The sequence below is a fragment of the Mesoplodon densirostris genome, chromosome 4, assembly GCF_025265405.1.
Source record: "Mesoplodon densirostris isolate mMesDen1 chromosome 4, mMesDen1 primary haplotype, whole genome shotgun sequence".
Taxonomy (NCBI): Eukaryota; Metazoa; Chordata; class Mammalia; order Artiodactyla; family Ziphiidae; genus Mesoplodon; species Mesoplodon densirostris.
This window is the reverse complement of record NC_082664.1, coordinates 10,697,556-10,712,774: the sequence shown is the minus strand read 5'-3', so window position 1 is coordinate 10,712,774 and position 15,219 is coordinate 10,697,556. Positions and strand designations below refer to the sequence as shown.

The 15,219-nt window shown below is 39.6% G+C and overlaps 1 protein-coding gene across 4 annotated transcripts in view; it reads right to left on the bottom strand.

Annotated features, from left to right (window-relative positions):
• DICER1 (dicer 1, ribonuclease III) overlaps positions 1–15,219 on the bottom strand; it is a 69,438-nt gene that overhangs the window by 9,662 nt on the left and 44,557 nt on the right. For 3 of the 4 annotated variants that reach the window (XM_060095688.1, XM_060095687.1, XM_060095686.1), the window contains 11 exons: positions 14,865–14,940; positions 14,054–14,193; positions 12,180–12,359; positions 11,738–11,951; positions 11,381–11,534; positions 10,206–10,388; positions 9,822–9,927; positions 9,210–9,385; positions 7,464–8,244; positions 4,509–4,664; positions 565–1,450 (listed from right to left, as the gene is read on the bottom strand). In XM_060095688.1, coding sequence (XP_059951671.1) covers positions 565–1,450; positions 4,509–4,664; positions 7,464–8,244; positions 9,210–9,385; positions 9,822–9,927; positions 10,206–10,388; positions 11,381–11,534; positions 11,738–11,951; positions 12,180–12,359; positions 14,054–14,193; positions 14,865–14,940 — 3,052 coding nt within the window. Of the gene's footprint in view, positions 1–564; positions 1,451–4,508; positions 4,665–7,463; positions 8,245–9,209; positions 9,386–9,821; positions 9,928–10,201; positions 10,389–11,380; positions 11,535–11,737; positions 11,952–12,179; positions 12,360–14,053; positions 14,194–14,864; positions 14,941–15,219 lie in introns of those variants that run through there. The other variant, XM_060095689.1, reaches the window with a different exon arrangement.

Here is a 15,219-nt window from a genome sequence, read left to right as displayed (position 1 = left end):
CTATTAAATAAAGGAGGGAAAAAAACACGGAGCACGGCGCGAAGCAGAAGGTGACATCAGAGTCAGAGCAATGCAACCTTCCTGTGAAGGCGTTTCTTTTAATCGGTTCATCTTTAGATTTTAAAAGGCCTTAAAGGGAGGGGCCTTTTTGTTCAGGAAGAACAATAAAAAGATGTGGAAAGGCATCCAGAATATACGAATAAATTATGCAAGAACCAACAGCAGCAGTGACCGGGTATCAGAAGGACAAGGGGGTAGCACAAAATGGCAAAAACACACCAAAGCACTAAGGCCCGGACCTGTCTAATTGTGCTGCGTATCCAATGACAGAGACACGAGGAGCTGAGGCAGCCCCGCTCCCAGCCGTCAAAGGTAAGGAACGGTGCGCGCTCCCGAAAAGAAAGGCTCCTTTCCCTTTCCTGTGCTTCCTCCCCCCACCGTGGACACTAAGCTCTAAGGCTGTCCACGCACAGATTATTCTTTTCACATGATTCTACAGAACAACTCCACGAACACGAGGCCTCCTTTTCAGAGCAGTGAGCTCTGGTCCGGGGCTCATCTTACCAGTGATAGTGTTGTAGTGGTAGGAGGCGTGTGTAAAAGCCTGCAGTAGGTAAGCCTTATTCTTGAATCTGTAGTTGATTTTCTTTTCGAAATTTTCAAACCCCGAGATGAGGTGACTCAGGGTCCTATCTGCATCTGGGTGATCAAACATGCACCTCGGTGGAATCTCCAAACACCCATACTCCACGTCCTTCAACACGGAGGGGCGGGGGCCGGCCCCACAGGCGGCAGCGCGGCTCCCTGAAAGGCTCTTTTGTTGGCTGGTGAAATTCTCCCTGGCCGGGCACATGGCCTTTTCCCGATCAGTCCTCTTAATTACTGGGAGCACCTTCAGCCCCAGCGAACAGAGGAAAAGCTGAGCAGCCCTCTCGCCACAGCTGGTTAAATAGCAGCCCAGCAGGGCTTCCACACAGTCGGCTATGCTTTTGTCAGCAATGCACTGCTCGGTGTGCAGGTCGTAAGAAATGGACTGTTTCCCTGTGTCAACACCACAGTTCTCTTCTGATGGATTCCAGAACCCCACCACAAAGTCATCCTCTTCAACAGCTTTGCTAGGATCCAGATAGCACATTGCATCCCAAGAGCTATAGTCAAAATCCTCAAAATCTGATGAAAATGGTATACTACCTAAGGAGGATTTTTTGGGCATTTTCCATTCATAGGCAGAATCAGTGGCTGAAAAAGCAGAAAGCGAGATTTTCTTGACAAAAGCTCCAGATCCCATCAACATGCTATCTATGAACTTGATGTGCTCCTGGTCGTACTCCAGGAAGTCCTCCTCGTCATCGGCGTCCTCCTTGGGAGCCCCCCACGTCAGGCCCCCCTCCTCCTCCTCCTCTTCAAAGTCATCGTCCAGCTTGCCATTAGCCAACATGCAGTCTTTTGTCTGAAAGAGGGAGAATGGGGAAGGCGGGGAGACATAGCTGCTGTTTTTAAAAGGGCTTGAGACTCAAAAAAAGCAAGGGTTATGGATAATTTCAAATGACAACCACAAATACTAAAAGGCAACTTTCAAATCATGGCCATTTGTTTTCAATTAACATAAAATAAGTTATTTAATCATATAAACAAAGTAAAACACGTTCTTTGAATGTTCATTTTCTAAGTTATAAAATGACCTTTATCCAGTATGAAGCTTTAAGTCAAGGATTTCATACATGGATATAAAGTTTAAAATTAAGCTCCACAAGGCAAAACTTCAGCTAAGAATTCTAACTGTAGCAGGAGACACAAGGAAAGCTCTCATATGCTGATCACTGAGAGCTTCAAGTTGGCTGACAAAGTTTTAAAATGTTTTGTAAAGGATTTTCAAATTAATAAAATTAAATTCCAGATGTAGAAAAAGCATTATCTTTGCAATTAAATAAGAGAATGATATGTAAACAGATAAAATTATTTTCTTTATAACATTAAAAATGTACAGTGGGGTTTTATAATAAAGTTTTGGTCCCTATTTCCACTTCAAAGCTCATTCGCTACAATGTAAAACTAAACTACTTTGTTTGGAAACTAAAAGTGATCACTGTGAACTGAGCTATGAATTTGAGAAATTATGCTTTTCCCTTTCGGTGAGCTAGAATAATCAGAGTAACAGATTATAGCATAACTGACAAAAAATAGAAGACAATTTAGACTAACATGAAACACAACAATCCAATTTCTGTCAGAAGATCTTTGCTAATTCCAATTTCTTTGGCAAAAGCTTATTTGTGAATGACAACCTTAATAATGGGCCAGGATTCAGTAATGATGTAACTTTTTTGCAATGCTAGAAAGATACCAAATTTCTGTTGTTCAATAAAAAAATAAATAAACAAGACTTGACTTGGGGGGAAAGGCGGGAGAGAGTGCTTCAATGAGGGTGTGCTTCAATTTCGATAGTGACAACTTTGCAGAGTATTCTGATAAAAAGGTTTTCAAACTTTGTCAACCGTTTTTTTAAATACTGCAAATATTCTCATTTTAAGCCAGTCAAAAGAGATACAAACAGTGCATTTGTTTGAAAAGAAATAAGTGCAATGAGCCACGCCATCCATATATCTACAACTATCTGTCTGTATATTTTAATTAAAAGGTTTACAAATTTTTTTCAAGAATAAGGAAGAAAACAAAAAACAAAAAACAAAAAACCTAGAACGGTGGACACCTGTAAGGACTATTACCTAATAAAAATTACACTTTCCCAAGGTAACATGAGATGTTTTTGACTATTTGGTCCTTAGGAAAAAAAGGCCAAAAAATAAAACTAAACTAAAACTATTGCAACTAAAAAAATAATAATAAAAACTAAATATTTTTAATTTTAAAAAATCCTTATATATCTTTAGTAAGATGTTATCATAACCAGACACTGGCAAAACACACAACAAGGGCTGGGTTTTATCAACAAATAAGCTGTGTGATCTTGGGCAAAGTTCATTAATGCCTTTGGGTTTCAGGGGTTTTTTATCTGCAAAATAGTGGGAGTCTACCTCACTAAATGGTTTCCAAGAGAACTTCAAGCTCTCAAAAAAAAAAAAAAAAAAAAAAAACAAAAAAGACAAACACAAACAAAGAAAAAAAAAAAACCACCAGCATGAAACTCCTCTTACGGTTCAAGTTCACTTTCCACCTGCGTTATTCCCACCTTCGGTGTTTGCGTGCAAAGCTTTCACTTAAACCTATTTGCTGAGGAGCGAGGCAAAACCTATTTGCTGAGGAGCAAGGCAGGTAGAACAGGAATGGATCCAGCATATGCTTTCCAATATCATATAATGGTCCATTTCAAGAAGTAGAAATTATTAAATGAAAATATAAACAGTATTTAATGTATTCTAAGAACCAAAGTGCCAGGTCATTTGAAATGTTAAGGAAAATAAGAACTTTATATTGTATCTTAAAATAAAAAAATTTTTTTTAATTAAAAGGACACGCTAACATCACCTCTATGCTAAATTTTTTTTTTTAAAGAACCAATGATACTACGAAACAGGATTTATAAGGCAGGATATGTGTTACTGGAATGTTTTCCAAAGAAATGCAGTATTTTCTCTAAAGTTCTCAAAATCTTACACATCTTCCTCTAAGGTTCTATTTCTAAATTAATAACATATAATTTTTCTAACCCAACTTGCATTAAAATATTCTCTTTATGCTTTTCCAGATAAGTTCAATTTCTGTAGTAAGTCGAATACTGCACGAGTTAAAAATATACTCAATGAATAAGTAAAAATCAAAACAGAGTCACAGAGCATGCTACCTGGAAATGAAGTAACAACGAGCCAGTTTATCATTAATGCAAAATAAATGCCTGAAAAATGAAACTGCCTGCGAGATGGCCTCCCAGCCAACCACACTGGACAGACTGCTTCCACAGCTCTCTGGCTCGCAAGGCCCTCCGAGGTGCCCTCTGGTGGCCTTCGAGACAGGACAAAATGAAGCAGCTGCAGCTAACGTTTGGAGACTTAAAGTCATTGGCAAGATTTTAAACTATTTCCAGAAAACTACCTTTATGTATTTTTTTTTAAGGTCACAAGAGGAGAAATAGTCCTGAGAAAGCTCTGAGCTGCAAAAGCAAGATTTTACTGAAATTATTTCACATACAGATTGGAGATCATAGGTCACTGAAAAGTCATTTCACTGAACAGAGCTAAGGATCTACAATAAATCGTAATATGTAATATTAAAGTGAAATGTTACAGAGCTTTGCTTTTTTTTTTTTTTTTTTGAGTCACAGCATCAGATACTCTTTTGCCTTTGGAAAAGGAAGATCACAGAAATTGTTCTCTATCAAATTTACAACACTGTTCTAACTTCAATGAAAAGACGTCTGTTTAAAGGAATTAATTCAATATATTGAATTTCTACTCTACTATAAACACACCAGGGAAAAGAAACAAAAAATTAATAGAACAAGACTCTGCCCCTCACCAAAAAATAAATCCATCCAGTTACCAAAAACTTACTATTTCATCTTTTTCCCATTTCTCTGTGTTACTTTTGTCTTGATTTACTACATAACCAGGAGGAAGCCAATTCACAGGGGGATCAAATATTGACACCACCATGCGGCTGGGCAGCCCCTTCTTTTTTCCAAGTCGATACAGATTACAGTTGCTGACCTTTAGCAGAAAAAATTTATAAGATACTTATCCATAGACAGTCATTGCTGAAATTCATATAAGGCATTAACATAATTTTTAGCTAAATATTCTTCATATTCCATAACTGGTCATCAATTATTCAGACTATATAGTTTCTCTACCTCTTCATGACAGGAAATATTAAATTCTCATTTAATCTGATGATATAAAATTCAAACTGTTAATTGGGACTATCAAAATAGAAAAGAATGCAATTCCACATAAGTCCAAGATGTCACAATATTCTCAATGAAATAAAAGGAGGAAATACCATGAACTCTAGCTATAAAGTGAAAATTGGCACTGAACGGAGCTAAAATAATTTTCTGTTCCTGGAACCTAAGCTATAAATACCATTTCGACTGCAATGCTTTCTCAAATATTATTCCTTAGTTTTGGATGGCATTTCAAGATATTTTGTTCAACCATTTTAAAATAGAGCAAAAGGCAATAAAGAAAAGCTCCATGTTTACTGTCATCAGTAAAACAGCTTTACTGTCTACCCTCTAGTCTGTTTCTCCTAAGGCCTCCATCTCCTCCTTAATTTACTCAAATCCATATTTCTATCTCGTTTTTACTTGGAAACCAAGGTCTAGAACGGTCAATCTCATTTTCATTTTCTAAAAACTGGGTTCCTTTTTATTTAAGTACTTCATGAGCCCTTTTTCCACGTAACTCAATACCCCTGAACAAGCACCCACGTCGGAGAGGCGCTGGTGGGCAGCGAGGGAGAGGAGCGGTCCCTGGAGCCCACAGGCTGGGCCGGGAGCCCCCCATGACGCTCACTCTGGGCCGAAGCCCTTTCCCACGCCGCCTGCACGGCTTACGCACACGCTGGCTTCCCTTTCCACACCATGGGAACACAGCATCACAGATGCCAACAAGAGGGTAAAGTGCGACAGGGGCGTGAAAGGGACAGAAATCACATTCAAAGTCAGCAGAAGTGGTCCGCCAGGTGGAAAGGGAAGAAGAGCTCAGTAAGGGCCCACGTGAGGCACCAGGTGGGGCAGGCAGAGCTCAGCCCGCAGAAACGGGGCGAGCGGCGGGGAAGGAACGACAGCGGGTGTGTGCGCGGGTCCCGCGAAGCACAGCGGGGGCGGCAGCCCGGCCGGGACCCTTGGGGGCGGGGGCGCCCTGAAAGGGCCTCCACCACCATGCTGCGGGAGGGACGGTGATTTCTGCAGCACGTAAGGGGTCAGAGCTTTCTGAGCAGGCGATGGATGAACTTTCAAAAAGGAAAATAATTTCTTTCTTCCCTAAGAGTGTGCTGTTGCTTTACGCTCATTCTCAGCCTCTGATCCTTTCCTCCTGCAACCACCCCTGGGAAAGCTCATTTGTTCTCAATTATCACTCGTACGAAGACTGTTTCCCCAGACTGCATCTAAGTCCTAAAGTCTTAATGACCCGAACATTCCACTTCCTAGTCCATGAGGTCTAAAAACTCTAAGCCCAACTCTGACTCCTACACTTCTGTCTTCCTCGGCACCAGCCCCGTCATCGCCCCAGCTGCTACGGTCGTTAGTACCGCGTCACCCTCTCTACCGGGAGGCGGCAGAGGAGAGTGGGCAAGGCTACAGGCTCCGGCCTCAGTCACGCTCCTGACCATCCCAGACTAGCCGGATGACCTGCACGAGCCAACGAAACTCCCTAGGCAAGAGTTTCCTCAACTGCAAAATGGGGGCACGTCATCTACCGCTGAGGGGCACGCTGGGAAGACTGGAACACCCAGTGCAGTGCCTAGTGCTACAGGGAACTTCAGAGGGAGGTCAGTGTAAGGGTCAAGAGTGAGGTCTCTAGAGCCAGACTGTCTAGGCCGTGCCACGCACTTGCCACGTTAACTTGAACAAGGTAATCTCTCCTGCCTCAGTATCCTCGGCTATAAAATGGGGATGATTAAAGTATACACAATTACAAAAAAAAAATAAAACAAATAGAAGTATACAGAATTACATCAGGTAATTAATATATGTAAGGTGACGAGGGTAGTGTCTGGCTAGAGTAAGTACTTGTAAGCGTCGGCTAAAATTCTTATTGCCTCTGAAATCTCACTCCCCTCAGTGCTTTCCTTGCTGCCAGACTCTACATCTGTCTCATTTTCTGCTTAAGCTTAGGCTTCTTCAAAGGCCCAAATGATCACTCAGCTTGGTTAGGTTTTGCTTCTCAACTCGCCGCATTCTGCTTTCAGCCTGACCACTTAAAACTACCGCTTTATTAATATTAATAGTCCCTTACACAAGGAGTACCCTCAACATGCACCTCATTCAAAACAGTGCCGACTCTTTAGCCTGGCACTGAAGATCCTCCATAATACAGCTTCAGCCCACCCGCCTTTTTAAGTCTTTTCTCAGATCTTTCCACACGTTTTCCACAGTTTATTCACCGAGTCCTGACACGCTCTGCCATATGTTCCCTGTTTACACACTACAAACGCACCTCTTCTGTTAACACCCCCCACCCCCCGATCACAAGCGATACTCCTTCCTTCTGAGAGCTTAGCAGTTTTGTGTGTTACTTGTCAGGCAGGTGCATGGCGCCTTGACACCTCTTTTATCATCATTTAAGTATTTATCTTCGTTACTTTTCTTCCCTCAATCTTAATTCCACACTAAATTTAGTGTCACTCCCACGCGGGTACAGAGGAGGCTCCAGCTGCCCTGTCGGGTGTGGCGATCCCTGCAGCAACACTTTCCTCATCCTCTGAAATCTATCCGATGCTTGAAACCACTTTTATACACGCTGAATAGTGTAACTGCTCAAAATCAAAGGACGCTTTCTTACCTTTTTGCTTCTCATATAGGAAAGGCGGCCCTCGTGAGCATCAGGATAAGTGCAAAAGAGATACGTGGTGATGGCATGCTTTAGAAAGGAGTCGCCAAGCATTTCGAGCCGCTCCAGGTTAAATCCATCACTAGCATTTGACAGGGTCAAAGCCTGAAGAATAAGTCCAGGGTTTGGGCCAAGTGTTCTCGAGGAGTACCCGGGAGAAGGGCTCTGCTCAGAAGCCGTCCTGTCCGTGAGCGCCTTACCAGTCTCTGTAGTACCAGGCACGGCGGCCATCGCGGGACTTCCATCTGAGGTAGATTTGTTAGCATTTCCATCAAGGTATTTATTACTCAGTAGAGTACATTCATCGCTGGGCTTGGGCTGGTTCTCATAATTGTATAAATTCTGAATGGGATATGAGGTAGTTGGTTGTACAGGTATTTCCTGCTTGTAGTAATTCAGATGGTTTCCTTGGCAAAAGTCTCTGTTAGCTAAATCGTAACTGCCGTTGGCAAGATTTTTATTGTAAGAAAGACCATTAACTGCTGTAAGATCTGTTGAGACTTCAATTTGGAGCCTAGCAGGTGACTCGAACAACGTTCTGCAGTTCACAGACATTTGGTCATGATTTTCTAGACAGAAGGTCCTAGTAGCACCTAGATGTGCAGCTTTTTCAGGGATGACAATTGTGCTGTGCTTACAGTGATTCTCATTTTCAGCCGAAGAGGAGTTAGCAACTGAGATGAAAGACTTGCTGTCAATAGATTTTTTCCACCCGAAGTCTAAGTTGGGGTATCTGCAAAGACATTTTTATAACTTTTCATCAGATCCTTCAAAAAGGCTAGGCTGAGAGCAAGAGCAATTTGAGTAAAAGTTAAATAAATGAAGATCCCTATAAATATATTCCTACCTTAGAAGATAAATAAGTTTCCAAGGCAGAAACCAACATACCTGGAACTCTGCACAGTGTAAACCATCAAGTGGGACATGGGTCTCTGCACAGTGTGGGGCTTAGCTCATGAAGCCTGGGGCCAGCCTACGGGACCTAGAGCCACCGACTGCGAGGGCTGGGACCCGAGGCCAGCCAGGTAACTAGCTGGGTAACCTGGGACAACTTACTTCACGTCTCTGTACCTCAGCTGCCACACCTGGCAGAGGAACTAACACCTCTTACGCCACAGGATCCTAACAATGAAATCATCTGACATGAGCTACAGCATTTAAGCCAGTGTCTGACGCTGTAGTAAGTACTCAATAAATGTAGGCGTGATCATTGCTATTATAAAGTTCCCCATTTCCTGAACCATCTTGGTCTTGCCAACTGGCTAATTTCTTTAGAATGCAGAGACTTGACAGGTGAGAAGAAAATAACGAAGACAAAGGCCACACAGAGGCAATTGCTCTTTCATGTACATTTGATTTTGTAAAAAAGGAAGCGTCTTAAAATGTCAGCAGTGGCAAACAATGGTTTTCATTTTCACTTTAACTGCCATCTCTGAAGGGGGAATGACTGTTTTTGACCTCAGGCTCTCCTCTCTGGCTGTAACTTCCCAAGAACTTTAGACTCATAGACCCAATGTATAGATTTTCACTTATGAGTCAAACGATGCATTTATTTCACGTATCAGATAGGCATCCATGTTTTCTTTCTAATCTTTTTAAAAATTATTCTACATACAATTAAAATGTGAACTCAATTCCGCTCCTCTGCCAGCAGGACCTCACGAGCCGAGCTCTTCGTGGCCCACAGCACAGGCGTACCTAAAATCCGCGGGCAGTGACCTCACTCCCACACCAGCGTCGCCGGCTGTCTGCGCTCTTAGCTCCTCTGCGGTCAAAAGGCAGTGAAGGCGATAAAGTATGCTGGGGAGACAAACCGCTTTTCTCCACAGTGATGCTGGAATTGGATGTATAGCACAGAGTTCTGGAACCAGTATCTTTGAGTAAGCAAAAATGGGATAAATATAAATTGTGGATAGACAAATAGAAAGCAAGCACACAGGAGAAGAAAAAATAAAACTTGGGACCAATTTCACTAATGAAGAAAGACAAAAATCATAAACACTAGCAAAAAATCTTAAAAATATTTTTTAAAATAATCCTTTAAGGAAAATGGGATTTATCCTAGGATTTACATGGATGATTTCATGATATAATTGCTATCAGTGGATCAAGTATGAAAGCCAAACCTCTGACACTTACCAAAAAGACATTCGAATGGAAGTCAATACATCATATTAATTAAAGCCAAACAAAACCTAAGGGTTGGGCAACTTCCAAAAACCTCACAAATCACTCAATGCACTTGATAAAATAAAATTCAAACTTATCTTTCAAAACATTAAGTTATGCTAGTAACAATTAACTCACTACCTGTTTATTCTGCAGACTTTCCCATTTGGCTTTCCTCTTTTCAGCACTGCTTAGAGGAAGAGCTTTCCCCTTCTGATTCAAATGGCGAGGTGTCAAAAGATTCAGTCTATAAAAATTTCAAAATAATTTTATCAAACAGACAAAAACAAGTACACCCACAAAGTGGCTCTAAAACTTCTGTGTGCGTACAAGTCACCTGAAGAGCTCATTTAAACTGCATACCGCTGTGCCACACTCTAGGCAACTCTGTGTGCAAAGGACCTCCTGAGTTCAGAGCCCACATACAGGTGGGCTGTGTGGACTGTGAACCTCCACATCTGCCTACTGACCTCTGGAAATAATGCCACAAGTAAAATCAAAATGTCACTTCTAGAGCTCCTTTACCTTGAAGATGTGTGGTCCACATCCAGCAGCGGCTGGTTGAGATTGGTCAGGTCAAGGTTATACTTTGTTTTATAATATTCTGCAAAAGTTTCATATTCAGGGGAAGGAAATTTACTCAGGGGGGTAAGATCAGTGTACACATCAGCTACATAAAATCGATGAGGCTGATCAAAATTGCGATATCTAAAAAGGAAAAACAATCAGTGACTTTCTGATTTAAATCAACTATTCTCAAAACACAACTGCTTTTAATACAGAAATGCAAATTATTTGATTTTAAAGAGTTCAAAAAGGTTAAAAATAAATAACATTAATGAAACTTCAATTCTAAATAATACATTTCAAGTGGATTTAAGACAAGAAGAACTATATTTAGATCAAGTAAAAACTGACTCCCCCTTTTCCCCTATTTTACTACTGTCCTTGTTCTAAATATCTATACTTTGGTAACACATGAAAGCTAAATGGCACCTTTAAATATCTCTTAATTTCATCAGTATAAATAGTATAGAAAACTTTCAATATCTAAACAACCAAGTAAATACTTTGTATATTACTAACGCTAAACATGAAAGACACTTGCCACATAAAATGTATTACTGTGCCATTTATGATATTGATAGGTTGGTGTTAGCTAACATTTAAAATATGGCTTTGAAGTACACAAAGAAAAAAGAAAACAAAAACAAAAACAAAAACCAAAGACTGAATTGCAGCCAGGACTTTAATTCTTTAAAAAGTGCAATGTTTAATTTTATTGCTTAAAAACTCCATCCCCTAAATTTTTACAAAATAAGAAACAAAGCATAGTAATTTACTGTTTTCACTGAACTTAATAACACTATGCCTTTTAACAATTCTAATAAACTATTACTTACACCCAAATTCTTTAAGACTTTGGGGATTAAAAGGATGGAGGTTTTAAGAAGAAAGCCTATCAACATCATCCAGATGCTCTGACCTTCACAAAGGAAAATCCCTTCATCAACAGTGTTTTGGGTTTTGTTTTTTAAGTAAGTCAACTGGAGAGAACAGGTCCACCATGAAGAGATACCTATATTTTCTGTTAGTAACGTCAATGCCAAAGTCACAGGTCACTTACATTCCCCATATGAACAAGGGAATCTTCTGAAACGAAGTATCACCACCACTTAGCCTTCCACTTAAAATCTTACCTTGGAATGATAACTGCATCTTGGTAATCTTCTAATTTAAAAACAAAGGGAGTTTCTTTTGAATACTTTGTACTGGGAATGCCTATGCGAGCTTCAGATTTCTCAATATCTTCCATGAATTTAAAGTCAATGTCCAAAGTGCTGGAGTCATTAACTTGGGAAAGAAAAAGACCCTTTAGCTTGTTAAAAGACAATAATACAGGTAAGATCTTTACTCAAGCTATACATTCATTACATGTGTCTAATGCAGAGTTACCAAAGATATTTCTGTAGTATATACAATGAGCTCATTGTTAAGCAATAGTTTCACTTTTGAGCTAGTTTACAGAAACATTTTAGAGTCTGGGTCCTTCTTACCAACGTTAAGAGGTAGAACACAGTATGCTGAGTCAGCGTCTGTGGGTTTAAATTCTAGTGCAGGTTTTTCAAGCCGAAGAATATGTGAGAATATATATTGGTGAAGTCTTGTAATCAACTCAAGCATTTGTAGAGATAACGTGAAACCGGACTTCTTCAACTCAATAGATATGGTAACCTCTCCAGAGCGTGTGTACACAGGAAAGTGCGGAATCTTAACAAAAAGAAAAAGAACGCAGCCCCAAGGTTAGCAGATGTTTCAGTCCATTACAAACATTTAACTTCAGAAAAGGAATGGTGTTTTGTATCAGGGGAACAGAAGAGGCACCTTAATTTTAAAATATTAAACATTCTGAGGTAACAGAAGATAGTTAAAGTAGCTTTTTCTTTTTAAAAAAAGAACAAGACAGTTCAACATAAACAGTTATTATGAAACGTCTACCTGAGGTATGGGTTTGGCTGTCAGTATTCCAAAGCATCTTGTGGTATCCTCAGGGGGATAAAGCTTCCGCCTTCTAAAGTTGAGTTCATCAGGTAAAGGTGTCGTTAGAACCATTCCTATCACATACAAGTAACAAGGCTGATCGGGCTTGGGGTAGCTATCCCTCAAACATTCTGGAATCTGGGATTGGAAAGAAAAATTAAGCATCAAGTTCAAGTGTATTAACCTCTTTTCCAGATGTTGTCAAGGTAACAAATTTATTCCTGGCTTTACTAAAAGCTGATGAGAGAAAACTGAGAAAATATCCAAGGCAGGAGACCTAATTTCTTAACCTCACTGGAGAGTCGGCACTTCTGGGTCTGCAAAAGCATATAAAACCATCAAACACTGCAGGGTCTTTCAACACAATACTGTGCATTTGATCTATTTCTTTTGACTAGAGAAAAAACTCTTTTCTTTCTTGGGTTTCTTAGTCTTTACTCACTTGTAGAATACCAGAAAATAAAGGTAGCCAAATTTTTAAAATCCCATGTAATCCTGAAACTCAAAGATAACCTTTATTAACACTGTGATATACTGTATCATCTTCCAGACTTTTTCTGGAATAAATGTATACATTCCAGAATAAATGTATATAAATATATACACATACATATTTTTCATTACAAATGGAATCACAAAACAAAGACTGTATCATAACCTGATTTTTATGTCCAATTCCTACAATGAGAACACCTTTCAGGGTCAATACAAATCAGCATCATTTTTTAATGGCCATATCACTGAAGGAGTAAACCATGACTTAAACTAAGATTGTTTCTAAACTTTCAATAATCATACAACCTCACCCAATAGTCTTGCAGTTTCTGAGGCTCAATAACATAAATAATTATGTCCACAGTTAAAAGGTACAGAAATGCTGGCTATGGGATAGTTATAGTTAATAGGATATCAGATAATACAGAATGCACCTATTAATTAAACAGGATGCAAAGCAGTACTATGCTTCTCAAAACACTTATTGGTGATAACATATGATGTCATATGAAACTAGTCCAGTAATATAGGATAAATGTTAGAGCAGGAAAATGGGATATGAGAAAATAAGCATTTCAGAAAATCGGATAACTTAATTCATGAGTTTTGAAAAACTGACATCATTTTGAATCTTGAAAATGCTTAGCTGGGCGCAAACTTTTTTAAAAAAGTAAAAACTCAATAAAACTGCAAAAATAAAACAAAAAAATCATACATTTAGGCCAAGATTAAAGTACACAGAAAATTTTTGCTTCTGTTTGGGGTTTTTATAAGGTAAAAATATTGACAAATGTTTTTTAAATAAGTACTTCAGCCCAGTATGGTTACAGCTAGAACTACGCCACAGATCCAGCTAGACACAATACATTGAAAAAACTAATTTTAACTCCAGTCAAGCCACATCCTAACTGTGCTTGCACCTGCTGGTGTGCCCCTCATCTGGATGGGCACTTGCCTGTTTTATCATACACACCCTCTATGTTTTAGCTCCAAACATAAGGTAAAGCAAGAACACTGACACTAAGGTGAATGAAACAAAGAACGTCTCTTTAAATGAAATTAATGCACTCTGGATAGAATCTGATAGATGAGTCCAGGAATCGTTTTGAGAAGAAAAACAAAAGCAATGTCTGAAATGAGAAAGAGTACACAGTGTACACATGGCAGCAAAGGGGCTGATCTGAGAGAAGCTGTGAACGAGGGAGGGAAATGAGCTGAGATCCAGAGGGAGCAAAATTACAAGGGTATGGGAAGCCAAGCAAAGGAATCTGGACTTGATACAGCAAGAAATAAAGTCAGAAAGGGTAGATTTTTGCTCAGTTCTAACCAATACTAACTGCTTTTGGGTAGCACTGTCTTCGTTTTGTGGAGCCTGGTCTTCCTGGAACACTGGTCTCTTCCTCATCATGTAAATCAAGCTCTTCTTCGTATTTAACAGTCTCTTTCCCAACTGGCATCAAATGGTCATCCAGTTCGCCTAAGAAATTTAAAGAGAATTAACAAACAATCCTGATTTTGCCTCTCTAACTCATCAGTGAATAATCCAGAACAGCACTATGTTAGGAAGCAACTGGAAAAGTCATGAAAACTAAAGCATCTGTGCTTTTAAAAATACGAAAGTTATCAGATGTGATACTTAAAGCAAAGTCTATTTTGACATTTGTATATTCAGTACGATCAGGATTATAAATTCTGTTCTAAGATTAAAAAATAAAAACATGAACAGAAAAATAGCACACGTCATCCCTTTACAAATGCCACTGGAAAACGAGTCTTCCCATTAAAAAAAAGTTTTAATTTGTACACTAACAGAGACTAATTTGAGACCGATACATTAAAACACAAAACACAAATGTTCATGATTCAACAGTTACTAGAAGACCTTTTTATGTATTTCTATACTGAAAAGAGGTCAGGAAATGGGAGCAAATAAATTGTAGCTGTTAAGCTGTGGAAAACAGAGCTCCTCCATCTTACACAGGATCTTCAGTTACATCACACCTACATCTACCTTCACCAAAGCACACCAAGAGCAACAAGTTCACAGCCCGCAAAATCCTTAGGCACCTATAAAGCCCTTGATGTGCTTTTGTTTTACAGTGTTTTTAACTTTATTTTTATTTACATGTGCCTTTCCAACACTCTTACCAATTTTGTGCAGTTTTTCACAGCAAATGAGAGCTACGACTCTTTCAGCCAATCGTATGCAGCTCATTGGGGGACCCTGAAAGTAACAAAAAAGGTGCCCATTATATATGCAAGAAGCTGTATTATCATTAGTGCGTAAAACATATATGAAACCTCTACCCCGAAATCTTTAAAGTTGAAATTTACCAGAACAAAGTTTCATTCTGAAAAACGTCAGCAAGTTTTAAAAAATCCTAATCTCCATAATTTGAAGAGCCATCTTTAAAAATCCTGCCCAGGGCTTCCCACGTGGCGCAGCAGTTAAGAATCCGCCTGCCAATGCAAGGGACACGGGTTCGAGCCCTGGGCCGGGAAG